We start from the raw sequence: 17,180 nt of genomic DNA on the forward strand, positions 1-17,180 counted from the left end.
AAAAATACATTTTAATGGCACATGATGCAGCTGCTACCGTGGGGCGCAGCCAAATGAAGCAGGTTTGGAGCAGCAACTACTGCGAGCGGCCCCAGGGGCTCTGGCGGCCGCACCTCCAGGGCGCTTTGCTAAGCTTTGTCCAGCCACGGCAACTCACCTCCCCCAGCCCATGGCATCCTCAAGGGCCCTTGGGATTGGGGGCCTCTTGCCTTCTATGGCATTATTTTAGGAACTGTGCCGTCTCCTACCTTGGCACCTTGAACACTTGAAGAGCTTCCCTGAGGGCTAGGAGCGGCCTTGGGCAGGTCTGAAGGCAGGATACATTTGGGTCTCCCCAGCACATCCTCAGCCAGCCTCTGTGAACATTGAGAAATGCATGAACAAGGCTAGGCACGGTGGCTCACGCCTGTAATCCCAGCACTTTGGGAGGCCGAGGTGGGCGGATACTTGAGGTCAGGAGTTCGAGACCAGCCTGGCCAACATGGTGAAACCCTGTCTCTACTACAAATATAAAAAATTAGCTGGGAATGGTGGAGCACACCTGTAGTTTCAGCTACTTGGGAGGCTGAGGTATGAGAATTGCTTGACCCCAGGAGGTGGAGGTTGCAGTGAGCCGAGATTGCGATACTGCAGTCCAGCCTGGGCAACAAGAGTGAGATTCCATCAGAAAAAAAAAAAAGAAAAGAAAAGAAAGAACAAATGAGCAATGTAACAAAAAAGTTACAGTGGGACACTTTCCTCAGCTTCCTCCCTCTCCCTCATCCTGCAAAACCCAAGTATTTCTAGAAGAGGCAGGTCATGTGTAAGAAGGGTATTGAGAAGAGGTGAGGCTGGAGGGGGACCCCTGAGGGGAGGTTACATGTTATGATCCCATTTACAAATGTGGAAACTGAGGCACAGAGAAGCCTAGTGACTTGTCTGAGATCAAACAGTGAGTCGGTGGCACCCTAGGGACTTTTGCTGACAGCTCAGAATTCCACCTGCTACACTGTGCTGAGTTCACAGTGGGCTTTTACACTGTTAAGGGCTTACTCCAGTTCTCCATTACCACAGTGAATAATTGGTCACATCAGGGAGGACCTGGGGCTGGGCGTTAGTGCTGGTGCAGAGAGGCTAAGTGGGGCCGGGGTGGAGAGAGTTTGGGGCCCAGGGGCTTGGTTCTTCACTTGGGAGCTCCAGTCCTGGTCCGCAGGCCCTGGATCCTGTGCTTTGAGGAGAATGAGAAAAACCAGGCCAGGGCCAGATGAATGAGGTCAAGGGCCTGGGGTTTGCGGATGGGGACCTGGAGCTCAGCATGAGATCCTTCCCTTCCAGATCATCCTCAACTCCATGCACAAGTACCAGCCGCGGCTCCACATCGTTAAGGCGGATGAGAACAACGCTTTTGGCTCCAAAAACACCGCTTTCTGCACCCACGTGTTTCCAGAGACCTCCTTCATCTCTGTGACCTCCTACCAGAATCACAAGGTACAGCCACTGCCCCACAGACCCCGCTTAAAACCATCCTGCATTCCTTCCACCATGAAGAGAGGCAGAGTATGAAGCCGGAGTCCCAGCAGGGCTTGGGCAGGCTTAGTGCAGGGCCTTCAGAAGCCTAGAGTCCCTCAGAACCGTGAACAAATCGAATGATGAACAGAAAAGGACACTAGACACGTCCATCTCCAGCGCAGAGGAATTACGGTCTCTGTGTTTTGCGGAATGGAGAAAATTGGCAACTGTAAAAACCAGGAGCTTGGAGCCTGCCTTGTGGTTTGAGCATTGGACCCTTTCATTCCACAATCTTCTTTCTCTTGGTTCATCTCCTGGTGCCTTCAGAGAGAGGGGTAGGGAATGGGGAGAGGAGCCCCGGGGTGCTGTCAGCTGGGGTGTGGAAGCACAGCCTGAGCAGCGGCACTTCCCAGGCTGTGGCTGGCCACCTCCCACCCTCACTACTGCCCCGCCCAGCCCAGCCACCCCCACTGTGTCCCAGTCACTGACAGCCGTGCTCTGCCACCCATCTGCTTTCCACAGTATGCACACGGGGACTGGCAAGGTGGGCAGGGGTCACTGGGGAAGGGCCGTGGCTGTGGTGGATTTTAGGCAGAAGAGTGACAGAGTCGGAAATGCATCTAGAACGGTCACTCAGAGCCTGATGTGGTAGTTGCACAGATTCAGGCGGCAGGCCTGGGATGCTGACTGGGAAGCTGTTACAGGTCCCCAGGAGAGACCCATGGGGACAGAATCCCGGCAGTGCAGCGGGCTGGGCAGCAGCAGAAAGAATCGGAGGGTGGAGAGCAAGGAGAAGGGATCGGAGCCAGGAACAAACCAAGTGGGAATGGCAAGGCCCACTTCCCCAGACCTACCCTAGTTCTGACTTTGCCTGGGGTTGGGGAGGCAGGAGGGCCAGAGGTCAGCCCAGTCTCGCCCTCCTCCCGGTGACCCTGTGTGTTTTCTCCCCACAGATCACCCAGCTGAAAATTGAGAACAACCCTTTTGCCAAGGGATTCCGGGGCAGTGATGACAGTGACCTGCGTGTGGCCCGGCTGCAGAGGTGGGGCTGCGCGGCCCGGGGGGTGGGGCGGGCAGGGCAGATGGGATTCAGGCATGTGGCCTCTGTGACCCTCAGTGCATCTTCACTCTCTTCCTGTCTCTCCTCCTGTCCCCCCCCACCCCTTCAGCAAAGAATACCCCGTGATTTCCAAAAGCATCATGAGGCAGAGGCTCATCTCCCCCCAACTCTCGGCCACACCGGACGTGGGCCCCCTGCTCGGCACCCACCAGGCGCTCCAGCACTACCAGCACGAGAACGGCGCTCACTCGCAGCTCGCGGAGCCGCAGGACCTGCCCCTCAGCACCTTTCCTGCCCAGAGGGACTCAAGCCTCTTCTATCACTGCCTGAAAAGACGAGGTAGTGCTCTCCTGGTCTAGAAGCCCTAGGGGGTCAGAGAAGGGGTGAGGTTCTCCCCAAAACCACTCTGCAGCCCCCCGACCTCCCAACACACACACACGCATCTGGTGCTTGTGTGGCCTGGGAGAGTGAGCCTGAAGAGTTAGGGATCACAGCTGGGCACAGGGCCATCTTTTCCAGTGCAGGGATGCTGGTTCTCATCTTTAATGCTGCCTTTGGAACCCTCACAGACAGCTTGTAGCCCTGGTGTCCCCAGATGCCTTTCCAAGTGTTGCTTTGCAGTCACTGCTCTGAGAGCCTCATGGGGTGAGCTGGGCTCTGCCTGGAAGTGCAGGAAGAGGCTGACACTTCCCGGTCCAGAGTTTTTGGGATTGGAGCTGTTATTTGTCAAAGCAACCTCAATTCCAGAACAGGGAGGACTTGGTGTCTCACATGCAGGGCCTTCCATCCGATCATTCCTTCCAGGATCTGCAGTGGCTGCTTGAGAGTTGAGATGAGCTATTGTGGATGTAGATGGGGCTGGGAAGACAAGCCACAGCACCCTCTGTGCCAGGCCTCTTCGTAAAGAGGAGGAGCCCGGAGCTAGGCACCATCACGTCTGTGCTCTGTGCCAGGTTTTGATTCCTCCATGGATAGAATTGCAATGATTCATGTTACTCCACCAGAAGACCTCACGGGGCCACTGAAATTCCCTTCAGAATGAGCCTGGGGACTTTTGCTTGCCATCCAGAATGTTCCCTCAGCCCTGTTCCTAGGGACTAGCCCGGCAGAGCTCCGAGATCCCCTGCATAAGTCTCATTAGAACTCAGTGACCTAGACCACGGGTCGTCAAACTGTGGCCTTCAGACCTAACCCAGCCTGCTACCTGTACAAAATAGTTTTTACATTTCAAAACAATTGAAAAAAATCAAAAGGAGAATATTTCATGAAATGTGAGCATTATGTGAAATTAAAGTTTTAGTGTCCATAAAGTTTTACTGGAACACAGCCATACTCATTTACTTATAGGTTGTCTATGGCTGCTTTCATGGGACAACAGCAGAGTTTCGTAGTTGCAACAGATACCCTGTGGCCCACAAAGCCTAAGATATTTACTATCTGGCCCTTTGCAGAAAATGTTTGCCAACTCCTGACCTAGAGTCAGTAAGCCACCTGCCAGGATCAAGAGCTTAGCGCAGCGAGAAGAGAGGGATTTGGAGAGAAGACAGAGAATCGGGCTGAGTGAGGGGCAAAGGAGAGAGCTGGGCCAGGGAGAGGAGCAGGTCTCCCTGGAAAGGGCAGATGCCACCAGCAGGGGCAGAGGAGAGAGGTGAGCACAGGCCTTCACACCCACTCAGCCCCTCTGCTTCCAGCCCTGTGTGTGCACACACAGAGCTCCCAGAATGAATCCCTGGAGAAAACAGGAGGAGGGAGGCCAAGATGAGCCATGGATGTGTGGGGTTTGTGTTTTTTGTTTTTTTTTGTTTTTGTTTTTTTTGAGATGGAGTCTCGCTCTGTCTCCCAGGCTGGAGTGTAATGGTGCAATCTGGGCTCACTGCAACCTCTGCCTCCCGAATTCAAACGATTCTTCTGCCTCAGCCTCCCCAGTAGCTGGGATTACAGGTGCATGCCACCACACCCAGCTAAGTTTTGTATTTTTAGTAGAGATGGGGTTTCACCGTGTTGGTCAGGCTGTCTTGAACTCCTGACCTCAAGTGATCCGCCCACCTTGGCCTCCCAGAGTGCTGGAATTACAGGTGTGAGCCACCGCACCCAGCCCGGATGAGTGTTCTTAAATTGGCTCAGTGGGCTGCTCCCCAAACCCTCAGGCCTGGGTCAGCCCTGGATCCCAGGGGAGGGCGCACCACTCCAAGGGCGCACCACTCCAGATAGTTAGACCCTCCTGGTGGAGGATGTCAAAAGGCACATGCGTGATTTGTGGCATCTGATGTCGTCTTCCTCCAGAGTATCTGCTTAGCCTGAAAAGTATGTCACCTTTTTCACGTATTATCAGTTCTATTTCTTAATTTTGTAGACACTGTTATGTTGGAATCTGTGTAGTAAAAATCCGATGGCTCTTCTTTAAACACATGTGAGGTTAGTTCCTCTTCTAAAAACAACAGAAACATGCCTACAAGTGGCTTTGGCTCCCTGAGGTCTTCCTGGGAGCTGAGGATGGAGGCAGAAACCTCATGGCCTTAATTTTCTGGCTCTTTCAGACAGATGTGGCCTCTGGGCCTGGGCTGGCCTGGCAAGGGCCTCCACTTTCCTTGGCCAGGGTGGGCCTAGCCTGAGAATGCCACTGCACACCAAGGCCTCTTACTCTCTCAAGAGTCAGGCTGGCGAAGGATCAAAGCCGAGTGCTGCCTGGCTAAGCCCGGCCCTCAGTGTCCGGTGATGTGGTGTCCCCCGTGGCCTCTGAGTAGGGTCCGTAATCTGACTACTTCTTGGCGGCTGCCACCCTATAAAAGCTGTGGCTGATTGAAATGGCTCTGGGAGTGCCATGGCAACATGGGGAGGGTGGGCGCCGAGGGAAAAGGACAGGCTGTCCCAGCATCCAGCAGGGTGCCCTGGGGCCTGGGCTGGTGGAAATGGTTCTTCCTGAGTGTTCCTTTGTCTTTCAGCAGATGGTGCCCGACACCTGGACTTACCCTGCAAGCGATCGTATCTGGAAGCCCCCTCTGCGGTGGGGGAGGATCACTATTTCCGTTCTCCCCCTCCCTACGACCAGCAGATGCTGAGCCCCTCCTACTGCAGTGAGGTGACCCCCAGAGAAGCCTGTATGTACTCAGGTTCAGGGCCCGAGATTGCCGGGGTGTCTGGGGTGGACGACCTGCCCCCACCTCCACTGAGCTGTAACATGTGGACTTCAGTGTCGCCGTACACCAGCTATAGCGTGCAGACGATGGAGACTGTGCCATACCAGCCCTTCCCCACCCACTTCACCGCCACCACCATGATGCCGCGGCTGCCCACCCTCTCCGCTCAGAGCTCCCAGCCACCAGGAAATGCCCACTTCAGCGTCTACAATCAGCTCTCCCAGTCTCAGGTCCGAGAGCGGGGGCCCAGCGCCTCATTCCCAAGAGAGCGCGGCCTTCCCCCAGGAAGTGAGAGGAAGCCACCCTCACCACATCTAAATGCTGCCAATGAGTTTCTCTACTCTCAAACCTTCTCCTTGTCCCGAGAGTCTTCCTTACAGTACCATTCAGGAATGGGGACCGTGGAGAACTGGACTGATGGATGACTCTCACGTCTCCTCCACAGCCCTGGCACCGTGTTGCTCCAGTATTAACCTCTGTGGGTGGCCTGCACTACCAAGAAACACAGGAAGGTATTCCAGAGGGTGTGTGTGTGTGTGTGTGTGTGTGTGTGTCTGCACGCGAGCACGTATGTATTTGGAGAGCATCCATCTTCTGACATACAACTGAGGTCACGACAAGGAAAAGAAACCACCACATTTATCTAAGAAGCGATTTTGGCTGTAGGACCTGGGTCCATTGTGATCTGACATCTCTTGACATGCCCGTGGGTGGGATGGGAGTGGAGGGTTCTTATGAGTTATTGGAAAGGTTTTATAATTATTGATTTACTCAGGGGCCAGGTGGGGAGGTCTGTCCCATGGGGAAAGATTCTCATTGCTGGGGTAGGAAGATTCTTGCTGCTGGGGTGTGACGGCTCTGTGCACACCTTAGAGTTCCTGGCCTTCTATTTGCAAGGGGAGCTGAGAGTCTGGTTTTGGTAGCAGGAGGCCCATTCCTTGGGCTTCTGGAGAGTCTGTAAGACTGCCTGAGAGGTGGGCTCAGCTAAGCCACAACATGTACTTTGATAGTACAGCTGGCTGCTCGGTTAGTGGCCTAGACATTGATGACTGGAACTCTGAGGTCTGAGGGATGACGTTCAGAAAGGGTCATGTGCTACATGTCACCTGAGGGGTATTTTTAAAGGTTTTTTTTTTTTCCTTCAAGAGGAGGGAAAATGCAACCAGTAGCATCTCTGTCATCATTCAGGTTTTGTAGTAAAGTACAGAGCCCTTCCCCCAGGTCCCCAACACACAGTCTCTCACTCTGGCTTGCGGAGAGTCGGCCTCCCAGGCATCATACCATCTGCTGCCTATGGTGGGCAATTATGAAACACGCCTCAGCTGGCATCATCCCCAGGCAGCCACCCTGGAGCTGATGTCTGGCATCTCCAGGGCCTGTTCCGCTCACAGAAAGTCTACGCTTCTGGAGCGAGAAAGCCCAACAGAAATAAAGAAAGTTGAGAAAAATTCGTTTCTTCCAGTAAACTCAGCCAGTGAGCTCAGAAGAGCAAAGAGAATTCTCCAGTGTGGCACTCACACAGTCCTCAGCCCTGCGTTTTAGCATTGAACACCACCAGGCCGTCAATGTGGCTGGGGTGAACTCTCCCTCAAACTTGGGAAATCACTAAACTTTGCATGCTGAATAGCTATTTATATATTATATAAATAAATAAATATATTATATATATATATATCTCACAAATGCAGGCCACATGTCAAATTCAGCTTTGCTTTTTACAAATGAATGAACTTAATAAAAATAAACGTTGGAGGAGGTATTTGGAAAGACATCTATTTAAATTTTTATTACATGTTTGATATTAAAAACTAAGAATGGTTTAGATAAAACATAAATAAATATATATATATATAAACACACACACACTACAGATAAAGCTTTTTTAGAAAACACATTAGCTAACAGGTGATATGGAACTTCAAGTGTTTTTTATATAGCATGGACGTTTTATTTTGCATATCGGAACATAAAGCCATTTTACAACTGTGAAGTGTGTGGATGCTCTTTATTACTGACTGGTCATTTCTTGGTTCTGCAATGGCCTCTGCCTCTTTTTTGCTGGTATTTTTTTTTTCTCAAGTGTCAGGTGAGGCCTTCAGTGCCTCTGAATATTTGTACCGTGGAGCCTCTGAGCTCAGAGTGAAGTCACTTAGGACCAACAGAGCAATTGTACCTTTGATCTCATGCTACTCCCTGGGTTATGAATCTGGATTCCAGGGTCCACAAAGACCCCAGAAGGGCAGGGCAGGCAGTAGAGCAAGAATCTGTCTCCTTTCAGCAGTGACCACATAAGCTGGCCATTTGAGGGAAGTGGTCTCATAAGTAAGGAATTCCTGGTGGGATTTATGCAGCTGCTTCAGAAAAGGAACTGAAGAGCAGGCTCGAGTCAGCGCCGGGGGCTTCCTGGAGCAGTCAGGGGCATGAGCTCATCACCACCGTCACCCCAGAGAGGGTGAGTCAAGGCCTGGCAAAGTACCCATTCGCCCGCACCTTGGCCAGGTCCCTGAAGCTCGGCCACAAGATGGAGAGAGGAAAAAAGAGGTGAAATCCAGCCCAGGTTCACCCTAGATTGGAAGAGGCAGGCATAGGAAGGTGCTGCTGGCTCTCCCTCCTTATGACCTTGCCATCTGCCGTGCCCCTCATGGCTCCTTCCCCAAAGCTGCTTACCCGCCTCCACCATCTCCACTGCAGGCTGGTCTGGGAACCCAGGAAAAGAGAAGTCACGGGAGGTGTGCCCTTGAATCCTTGCCCTGTCAGGACTGAGATGAGATTTCCTGCTGGGTAAAGAGTCAACCTTGTCTCCTGTTTCCCCAGAGTCCTTTTGTGGCTCTAGGCTGCTCTCTGGCTGGACTTCTTCCTGCAGAAGAGGAAGCCAAGCTCCATCCTCCCTTAGCTGTTGGCGCACACCTTGGGCTTCTTGGTCGTGGAGAAAGATGTTAACTGAGCTTGGCTCTGGGGACAGGGAAGGGGAGAATCTTCCTAACTCCCACCTGCTGTGCTCTTTTCTTTCTGGGTGAACACAGCACATCTGGGACACTCCACACCTTCTAGAGCCCAGGCAGAGGGCTGGGGGCAATGCGGATGTTCCCAGGTTCTCTCCAAACACATGGTTGGCTGAGTCTTACATGAAGAAAGCCACTTCTTAAAGGGGTATTTTGCCTCGAGGCAGCCCACGGCTTCCTGCCAGCTTGCTGGGAAGCATGAGGTCCCTGGGCTTCCCCACCTGGGCATGGCCAGAGCCGGGCCTGCAGTGGGATTTGTGGAACTTTCCTGCCCCTCTGAATCAACAGCTCAATAAAAAGGGGGCACATGGGATATCCCGAAACAAAGGGCACCATTCAGGAGCGCCAACAGGTCATACATCATCGGCCAGAAACCTGCCACATGAAAAGGGTCTGCTTCTGCTGTGCCCTGCCTGGGAAGGGGACAAAAGCCAATTAACATTCAGCTGCATGTCCATGGGAAGGCAGCCTTGGGGGCTGTGCTCTCCAGCCCAGGGCCAGGCCCCTGGGGGGAAGCTGGGGCAGGCCTCTCAGCAGCAACTCAGCCACCGACAGTTGGCCCTCAACCGCAGAAGAGCCTGGAATAACAAAAGGGAGAAGGGAAAGAGAAGCTGGGTCAGACTGACAAATTGTTAAAAAACCAAACCAACTTCCAGCCTTGGCTGGGCCTCAGGGGGTCAAGAGGCCTCGGCTCGCCCCACTAATGGAGCCTGCTGGAGGAGTAGCAGCCCAGCCTCACAGTGTCTTATCTTACAACATAAAATTAAAACCCACTTAAAAGGCCGGAGGGCATGTTAACATTCCCCCTGCTGTCTAATTGAAGTAGTTCCCAGCGCAAAGGATTTCACTTGAAAGATGCCTCACTCCCAGCCCGGGTCTCCAGCTCAGCCGGCAGGGGAAACGGGAGGGGCGAGGGGAGCGACTGTTTGCCTGCCACCCCCACCCAGGCGGCAGGTGGCGACAGCAAAGGTTAGAACAGGCTGGGTTGTTTTGTATTTTTAAAAACATTTACAAATTCATTAGCAGCTATGTCAGCAGAGGCCACACTCCTGACAAGAAGACCTGGTAATGATTCAAACGTGGTGAGCCCTGCAGTGAAACCCGACTGTTCCTGCAGCCAAGAGATTTCCATGCCGTCCCCCGGCAAGCCCTCTCTCCCCCCACCAAATCTATGACAGGTCTCCAAGGCATACGGAACCAATCAGGGACATCCTGTCAAGGTGATGAACTTGCACTGGCCATCCCGAGTAATGGGAACCAGTCAGCCTGAAGCCGGGCTGGACTGAAAGCCAAGGTGACAGCTATTAAGCAATTGTGCGCCGAACAAAATGGCAAAGGGGCCGGGTAATCAATTCAATTTCAATGGGCGATCCGAGCAACCACAGCGGCTGTCGCAGCTGATTAGGGAGCGCCGGGCTGGAGCTTTCAATGCGAGCCCATCACAGATCAGAAACAGGCCTGGGATGAAAAGGGAAAGAGTCGTCTCCTGAGAAGCAGGCGATGAAGGACTCTGTTTTATGTGACTGTGTTCTTCCTCCTCTCCTTGAAGAAAGAGGAGAAAAAAAAAGCAAGCAGTTTGGAGATTAGATAGTTTTCTTTTCAGCCATTTATCATTATGAAGGAAAGTAGACAGCACAGGGGCAGAAGAATCTCCAGTGGGATTTCTGCAAAGTCTCACTCGGAAGGGCCAGGTTTACATGATGCAGCTCAAACAGCCCTGCTTATCACCGCAGCCTGACGGGGTCTGCAGAGCATCGAGGGTTCCTCTTCTGTAACAAGGGCAAACAGGCCCCAGTGCCCCGAGGAGTTCAGAAATTCTCCTGCAGAAACCCCAAACCAGCACACTGCATCATTTATGAAAGTTAAAGCCTGAGTCAGAATAATGGGGAGAGGAGGAAAAATGGAAAAGGAAAAGATGAGGGGATTGTGCACGGTCCCTGCAGGGGAAGCCCCAGTGGTGGCCGCCCATTTCTCCCTGGCCCAGGTCGGGGCATCAGAGGTCCCTGCTGTGTCTGCTGGCCTGTCTGCACTGGTCCCAGTCCGATGGCAGGCCCTGGCAGCCTGCTTGAGCATTCTAGGCTTGTGTTTAGTTGTTCTGTGCAAGGGTTTTAGGGTGCAGAGAAAGAGGCACCCACAGGCACAGAAGCCAAGAGAGAGAGGCCAGCCATGGGGATGTGGAGGGAATGGAAGATGCCTGAGAACAGATGGCAAGGGATGCAGAACCAGGAGGAAAAGGGCCATTTGGAACCAAGTGTGGATGCAAACCTCTGAGGCAGGAGGGCTCAGGGCTGGGACTGGGCGGGTGGTGAGGGAGGAAGGCTGACCACCTCCTCTTTGGAAAACTAGAGCAATGGGTGCATATTCAGATAATTCTTAGAAGAATTGCAAATGGAGAATTAACCTCACTAGTCATCTAAAATGCAAATTGAAGTGATAACATGCCACTTTGATCTACCAGATTAATAAACATTTAAGAAAAAGTGTTGGGAGCCTCTCTCAGTCATTGCTAGTGGGACTACAGATTGATATAGTTTTTCTGGAAAGAGCAATTTGGTAGCATGGACAAAGACTCTAAAAGTGTTCATATCCTAAAGAAAATAACCAGAAATGTGGGCATAGTTTAATACTGTATGATATGCATTGTGGTTTTACTTTTCAATAGCCCCAAACTGGCTGAAAGTAAATTGGTAAATTATGAGATACTCACATTCTGGAATATGATGCTGTCATTGAAATCATGTTTACAAAGGGCCCTTAATGATATGAGACTTGATTTAAAACTAAGTGAAAAAAGAGGATCCTAATGTAGAGTACAATTTCAAGAACATTTGAAGTAAAAACAAAAAGATTGGTGTGTAGCCAAACTATAGATCATTAAATAGCAGGGAACAAGGGGATGAACTATCTCTGTATATACATGACATACTATGTGAAAAAAAGTTTCTGACATGTGGTCTCCCATGTGTGTGCAATACAAAACAAAAAACCACTCTGGAGGTCCTAACATCGATTAAGCAGAAATGTCCAGGAGATGGGGTGCATTTGTGTGTATATGATGTATGCGTGCATGGTGTAGGTGTATGACGTGTATTTGTGTGTGTGAGGGACACAGACGCGATTTAGAAGACACTGCTTATGATGATTCCCTCATATATCTCTGTTTTGTTTAACTTGTTACAATGGGCATGTATTACTTCTGCAATTAAAAGATTTAACTGAACTAAAAAAAAAAAAAAAATTGTGATTATAGAAGTACCCGAAGAAAAGAAAAAGAAGAAAGGCTGAAAGAAACTGTGCCCAGTGCTAACAGCAGTAACTTCAGGAAGTGGTGGGCCTGGGTGGATGAAGGTTGACTTCTGGGCCTCCTCCCCGTGTTTGTTTTCCTCCCCTCCCTGGCTCTCCCCTTCAGACACCTTGCTCCTGCCCAGTCCTGTGATGCTGCTATTGTTCAGGCTGGGGCTTTAGCATTTTCCACTCCTCTCTAGGTCCTCTCCCTGGGTGATGACATCTGTTTGCACGGCTTCTCTCACCAACATATGCCAACAAACCTCAACTCCAATCTCATTTCTCTCTCCTGATACCGTCTTCTGGACGTTTCTGCCAGAAAGAGATGTTAAGTCCTCCAATTCAGACTGGAACCCAGACTGTCCCTCCAGGTCTCCCTCATGTCCTCCGTTTTGGTAACCACCAGCCAGCATCCAGTTGCTCAAGTCGGAAACCTGGGCTTCCCTCCTCTCCCTACCTGCCCACCCCAAATGCTCACCAAACTGCAGATTCTACCTCCTAAAGATCCTCTACATCTCGGCTCAAGCCTGTAATCCTAGCACTTTGGGAGGCCGAGACGGGCGGATCACGAGGTCAGGAGATGGAGGCCATCTTGGCTAGCACGGTGAAACTCCATCTCTACTAAAAAATACAAAAAAAAAAAAAAAAAAAAAAAGCTAGCCGGGCGAGGCGGCGGGCGCCTATAGTCCCAGCTACTCCAGAGGCTGAGGCAGGAGAATGGCGTGAACCCGGGAGGCAGAGCTTGCAGTGAGCTGAGATCCTGCCACTGCACTCCAGCCCGGGTGACAAAGCGAGACTCTGTCTCAAAAAAAAAAAAAAAAAAAAAGATCCTCTACATCTCTACACATTTCCTCTCTTCCAGCAGGCCTGGCAGTGTTTGCTATAACGGCAAATCCCCGGGGGTCTGGGCTGGCCAAGATGTCAGCTGTGTGAGGCTATGGAGCTTGGGGCCGCTGTGAATGGTCCGCCTAAGCTGTTGTTCATGGAGTGATGGTTTTCTGACATGTGGAGCCAGGGAATTGCCCAAGATGCCAGGCCACTCAACAAGAAGACTGCTGCTTTCATTGGTGACCCTGCTTTCAGCTCTGCGTGACCTGAACCTTGCGCTCTGGCTGCCACCTTGTGCGTGGTGAGGAAGCAGGGCACTGCTACAGGCCATCCGCCAGAGTCACAGGCTGCTGGAGAGGCCTATTGCTTCCTAGGGGCAGGTGGGCCTGGGAGTACTGGATCAGGGGTTTCCAGCATCTGACCCGACACCTCTTTCTCCTCCAAAGGTTCCAAATGGTCTCTTCCTTCAAACCCTTCCATAGGAGGCCACTCAGTCTATGCCAAGATGGGACAGGTCTTCCCTCTCTCTTAAGAAGAGAAAAAACCTGAAACAAACCAAACTAAGGCCAAGAAGCCTCCAAATATGGCTCCTCGTGTAAAGCCTCCAGCCCAGGGCCTGGCACAGGGCATGCTCTTGGGAAACAACAGTGCTCCTGCATCCTTCATCCCTTCACAGCCTGACCTCTCTCCCTCTCTCCAACCCTAGCAGGTACCTGCACGGACCATAGGACAGCAGAGGAGGAGCCAGCCACTCGCCAGCCTGCCTGCAGATAAGCTACTGGGCAAGACAAGTCTCTCAGCATGTGCTAATATAAACCTTTGGCATCGGGTGTAAGGAATTGTGAGACTCCTCCAGATATAATTGAGCGAATCATCTGCGGCATTTAGAGAGCACCGCTCTAATGGGAAGGTGGAAAGTGTACTCCTATTTTATAACTGAGCACACTGAGGCTCCTCTCAGACCCTTCCCAGCTGTCATGCTTTCTTCTTTTAGAAACACCCTCAACGGGAGAAATGCTCATCCCAGCAAGAGCCGCCAGAGAGCCCCTGGTTCTGAGGGTGTAAGGCAGCTTTGTGTGCCTCCTCCTTTTCCAGGCCAGGCAGGACAGTCCCAAGTAGGGCTCTTTGGAATTGGGAGCTGATCAAAAATAAGGAGGCCAAGGCCAGAGGGTCTTTGGAGGCTCGGTTGGTGAGTTCTGTAGAGGATCCTCCAGCATCAGGTTTGACAGAGTCTGAGTCAGGTATTATTTATTATTTATTTTTAAACAAGGTCTCCCTCAGCCACCCACGCTGGAGTGCAGTGGCACCATCTCAGCTCACTGCAACCTCCACTTCCCAGGTTCAAACAATTCTCATTCTTGTGCCTCAGCCTCCTGAGTAGCTGGGGTTACAGGCATGCTCCACCACCCCCAGCTAGTTTTTGTATTTTTAGTAGAGACAGGGTTTCACCATGTTGGCCAGGCTGGTCTTGAACTCCTGACCTCAGGAGATCCTTCCGCCTCGGCCTCCCAAAGTGCTGGTATTACGGGTATGAGCCGCTGCGCCCGTGGGCCAGGTATTCTTTACGCCTGCTGGCTACCTGCAGCCTTAAGAGTTGATGACTTGGCCGGCATGGTCTGAATTTTGCACTCTGATCTCCCCTTTTCCCCTGAGGGGTAAATGCTATCTCACTGAAGTAGATGTCTCAGCATCCGTGAGGTAGTGGCACCAACTCTGCCTCTTGAGCCGGAAATCCTGGGTTCAATACTTGGCTCTGTCACTTTCTGGTTTGTGCCTGTAAACATAGCCACTCCTTCTGCGCCTGTCAATGCAATGGAGATAATACTGCGAATAACATCTGCTTCTTCGGATCATGGAGATGAAAATAACATATGTGAGAGGACTTGGCACATTCTCTGTCCTCCCTGATGTTCCAATACTAAATAGGAACTCAACAAATGCTGGTTCCCACCCTCCTTCCTTCCCCTCTTACGGAAGGGCATTGCTTTAGATTTCAGATTCAGAAAAGGAGGGTTGAATCTGAACTGAGTTTTAGTTTTCTCATCTATAAAATGAGAAAAGAAAAAGACATTTACATTGAGTTTATTAGTAATCAGCCACCAGCCATTGGACTTGGCACTATTATATTAGGATTATTATCTCTAATCCTCCCCACAACTTGATAGGAGAGGCATTATCACCTCTACCTCACAGAGGAGGAAACTGAGGCTCGAGGAGGTGAAGAAACTTGCTCGAGGTTACGGGCTAAGGGTCAGAACTGGCTTCAAACCCAGGTCTCTCTAACCCGAAGCATTCGCTTTTTTCTCTAAGATGCCACTACTGCTGCCATTATCACCACTACCACTGCGTGTTCTGTGCCAGTCTTGCCTTCTTCCCTTTTCCTCTGAAGCCACTGGGCCCAATCAATGTGTACTTTTAGTGACTTTAAGCTTATTAACAAAAAGGAAACAAACATGTTTTAAAATAAGTTTATGACTTATTTTTAAATAGTCACTGATACAAGTTCATACCAGAATTTTTTAGAGGAGAGAATGAAAAGACAAAAAAATAAAGAGGTCCTCTCAAATTGTACTGGAGATACAATCAGGTTTAACATTCAATTTTATGAAAGCTCCTTCAATTAGACCTGCTAAGCATCAATCTTGTGCAATGAAGCATACAAAATGGCAGAGTTACCTTTTTAGAGGATAATAGTTTACAGTCACCTCCACCAACTCCAACCACCCATCCCCACTGGGCCATGAAGCTGTGTTGTCTTTTGCCCTCCACTTCACAGAGAAGGGGCTGATCAAAGGAAGGCTGTCACTGCACCAGCTCTCGCTCTCCCCATGTGGGCGAATCAGCTCGGCCCAAGCTGGTAGAGTCAGGAAATAGTTCAGGTACCTCGAAAACAACTGTTTAAAGTGTTTGGGGGAAAATAAAGTGTTTTGGGGATGTCCCCAAGCCCCACTTGGCATGGGCAGCAAAGCTAGGGCGTCCTTTCCTGGCCTTTCCAACTCTTGGTCAAAATATGCTTCCTTGGGATGACTTAGAAGAGACTTGTTTGGGAATCACTTTTCTTTAACTTCCAGAATTCCTAACCAGGGTGCCTGAAGCAAGGGCTGGGTCTGTGAAATGACGCAGCTCCATTAGGAATGATGGAAACTATGTGAGCTGCTTTTAATAGCATCCAATATGGCACAGCACAGTCCTCCTTCTCCCTAGCCCCCACGTGCTGCTAGCCTGGCCCACATGTCCTGTGGCCCAGACTGAAAAGACAGTGGCTGTCTCTTTAGGGCAGCGATGGACCTGAATGTACTCGGGACACAGCACAGGAGGTTCAGGCGTTAAGCTCCAGCCTGTCCCGTGAGAGACCCAAACGTAATTTTCTGGCCCCCAAAAATGAACCTTTGGCTTCTTTTTCCATCAGTGTAGAGGAAAGCACAGAGCTTGGGACTCAGCATGAGGAAATGTAGTCCTAGTTGCATCCGTCACATGCTGGCCATGTCTCCCCTCTCTCTGAGCCTCCTTTTCCTCTTCCACGCAGCTCCTCACAACCCTTGCAGCACTAAAGTTTGATGATTCCCAAATCACGTTCGCAATCACGAATTTCTCAGCCATGGCAGGGCTCTGCCTGAATCTATAGCAGACCTCTCTGGAGCAAAATTAGGGATGGAGGAGCTAGAACTTCTTTTTCTATTTATCTTACATTTTAAACTTATTCTCATACTGTTCAAATATCGAATGTCTATAGTTGTATAGTAGTACATATGTATAATTTTAAATCAATTTGTAAATAAGATATTGGTAGCTTGTGCTTTAAGGTTTGTTTGTTTGTTTGTTTGTTTGAGATGGAGTCTCGCTCTGTTGCCCAGGCTGGAGTGCAGTGACACCACCTCGGCTCACTGCAACCTCTGCCTCCCAGGTTCCAGCGAGTCTCGTGCCTCAGCCACCCGGGTAGCTGGGACTACAGGTGCGCACCACCACACTCAGTGAATTTTTAAATTTTTAGTAGAGACGGGGTTTCACCATGTTGGCCAGGCTGGTCTTGAACTCCTGGCCTCACATGATCCGCCTGCCTCGGCCTCCCAAAGTCCTGGGATTACACGTGTGAGCTACTTCATCCAGCCTTAAGGTTTTTTGCTAAAGGGAGGGGAGGTTTAAAAAATGTGTGGAGACCCACAGGGGGATGGGGAAGTCACCATGAGGCTCTGCTCACAGGCTGGGACCTCTGCCACTGCTGTCATGCTCTGGGCTCTCCACCGCCCTCCCAGAGGTGGATGACCAGAGCTCTGGGTGGAGAGACCAGGCCCAGGAGTAGAAAGAGAAGAAACCTGGAGTTTCACTCCTCATTACATGTCTGCCTAATCTCTGTGAGTCTGTCTCCCCACGTTAATTAGG

The 17,180-nt window shown here is 50.9% G+C and overlaps 1 protein-coding gene across 1 annotated transcript in view; it reads left to right on the forward strand.

Annotated features, from left to right (window-relative positions):
* Positions 1-6,205, forward strand: part of TBX4 (T-box 4) — a 67,727-nt gene extending 61,522 nt beyond the window's left edge. The window contains exons 9-12 of the mRNA XM_011953769.1: positions 1,315-1,467; positions 2,442-2,530; positions 2,658-2,887; positions 5,491-6,205. Coding sequence (XP_011809159.1) covers positions 1,315-1,467; positions 2,442-2,530; positions 2,658-2,887; positions 5,491-6,110 — 1,092 coding nt within the window. The 3' untranslated portion in view covers positions 6,111-6,205. The remainder of the gene's footprint in view (positions 1-1,314; positions 1,468-2,441; positions 2,531-2,657; positions 2,888-5,490) is intronic.
* Positions 6,206-17,180: the final 10,975 nt, after the last annotated feature.

The sequence above is a fragment of the Colobus angolensis genome, unplaced genomic scaffold (assembly GCF_000951035.1).
Source record: "Colobus angolensis palliatus isolate OR3802 unplaced genomic scaffold, Cang.pa_1.0 Scaffold37, whole genome shotgun sequence".
Taxonomy (NCBI): Eukaryota; Metazoa; Chordata; class Mammalia; order Primates; family Cercopithecidae; genus Colobus; species Colobus angolensis.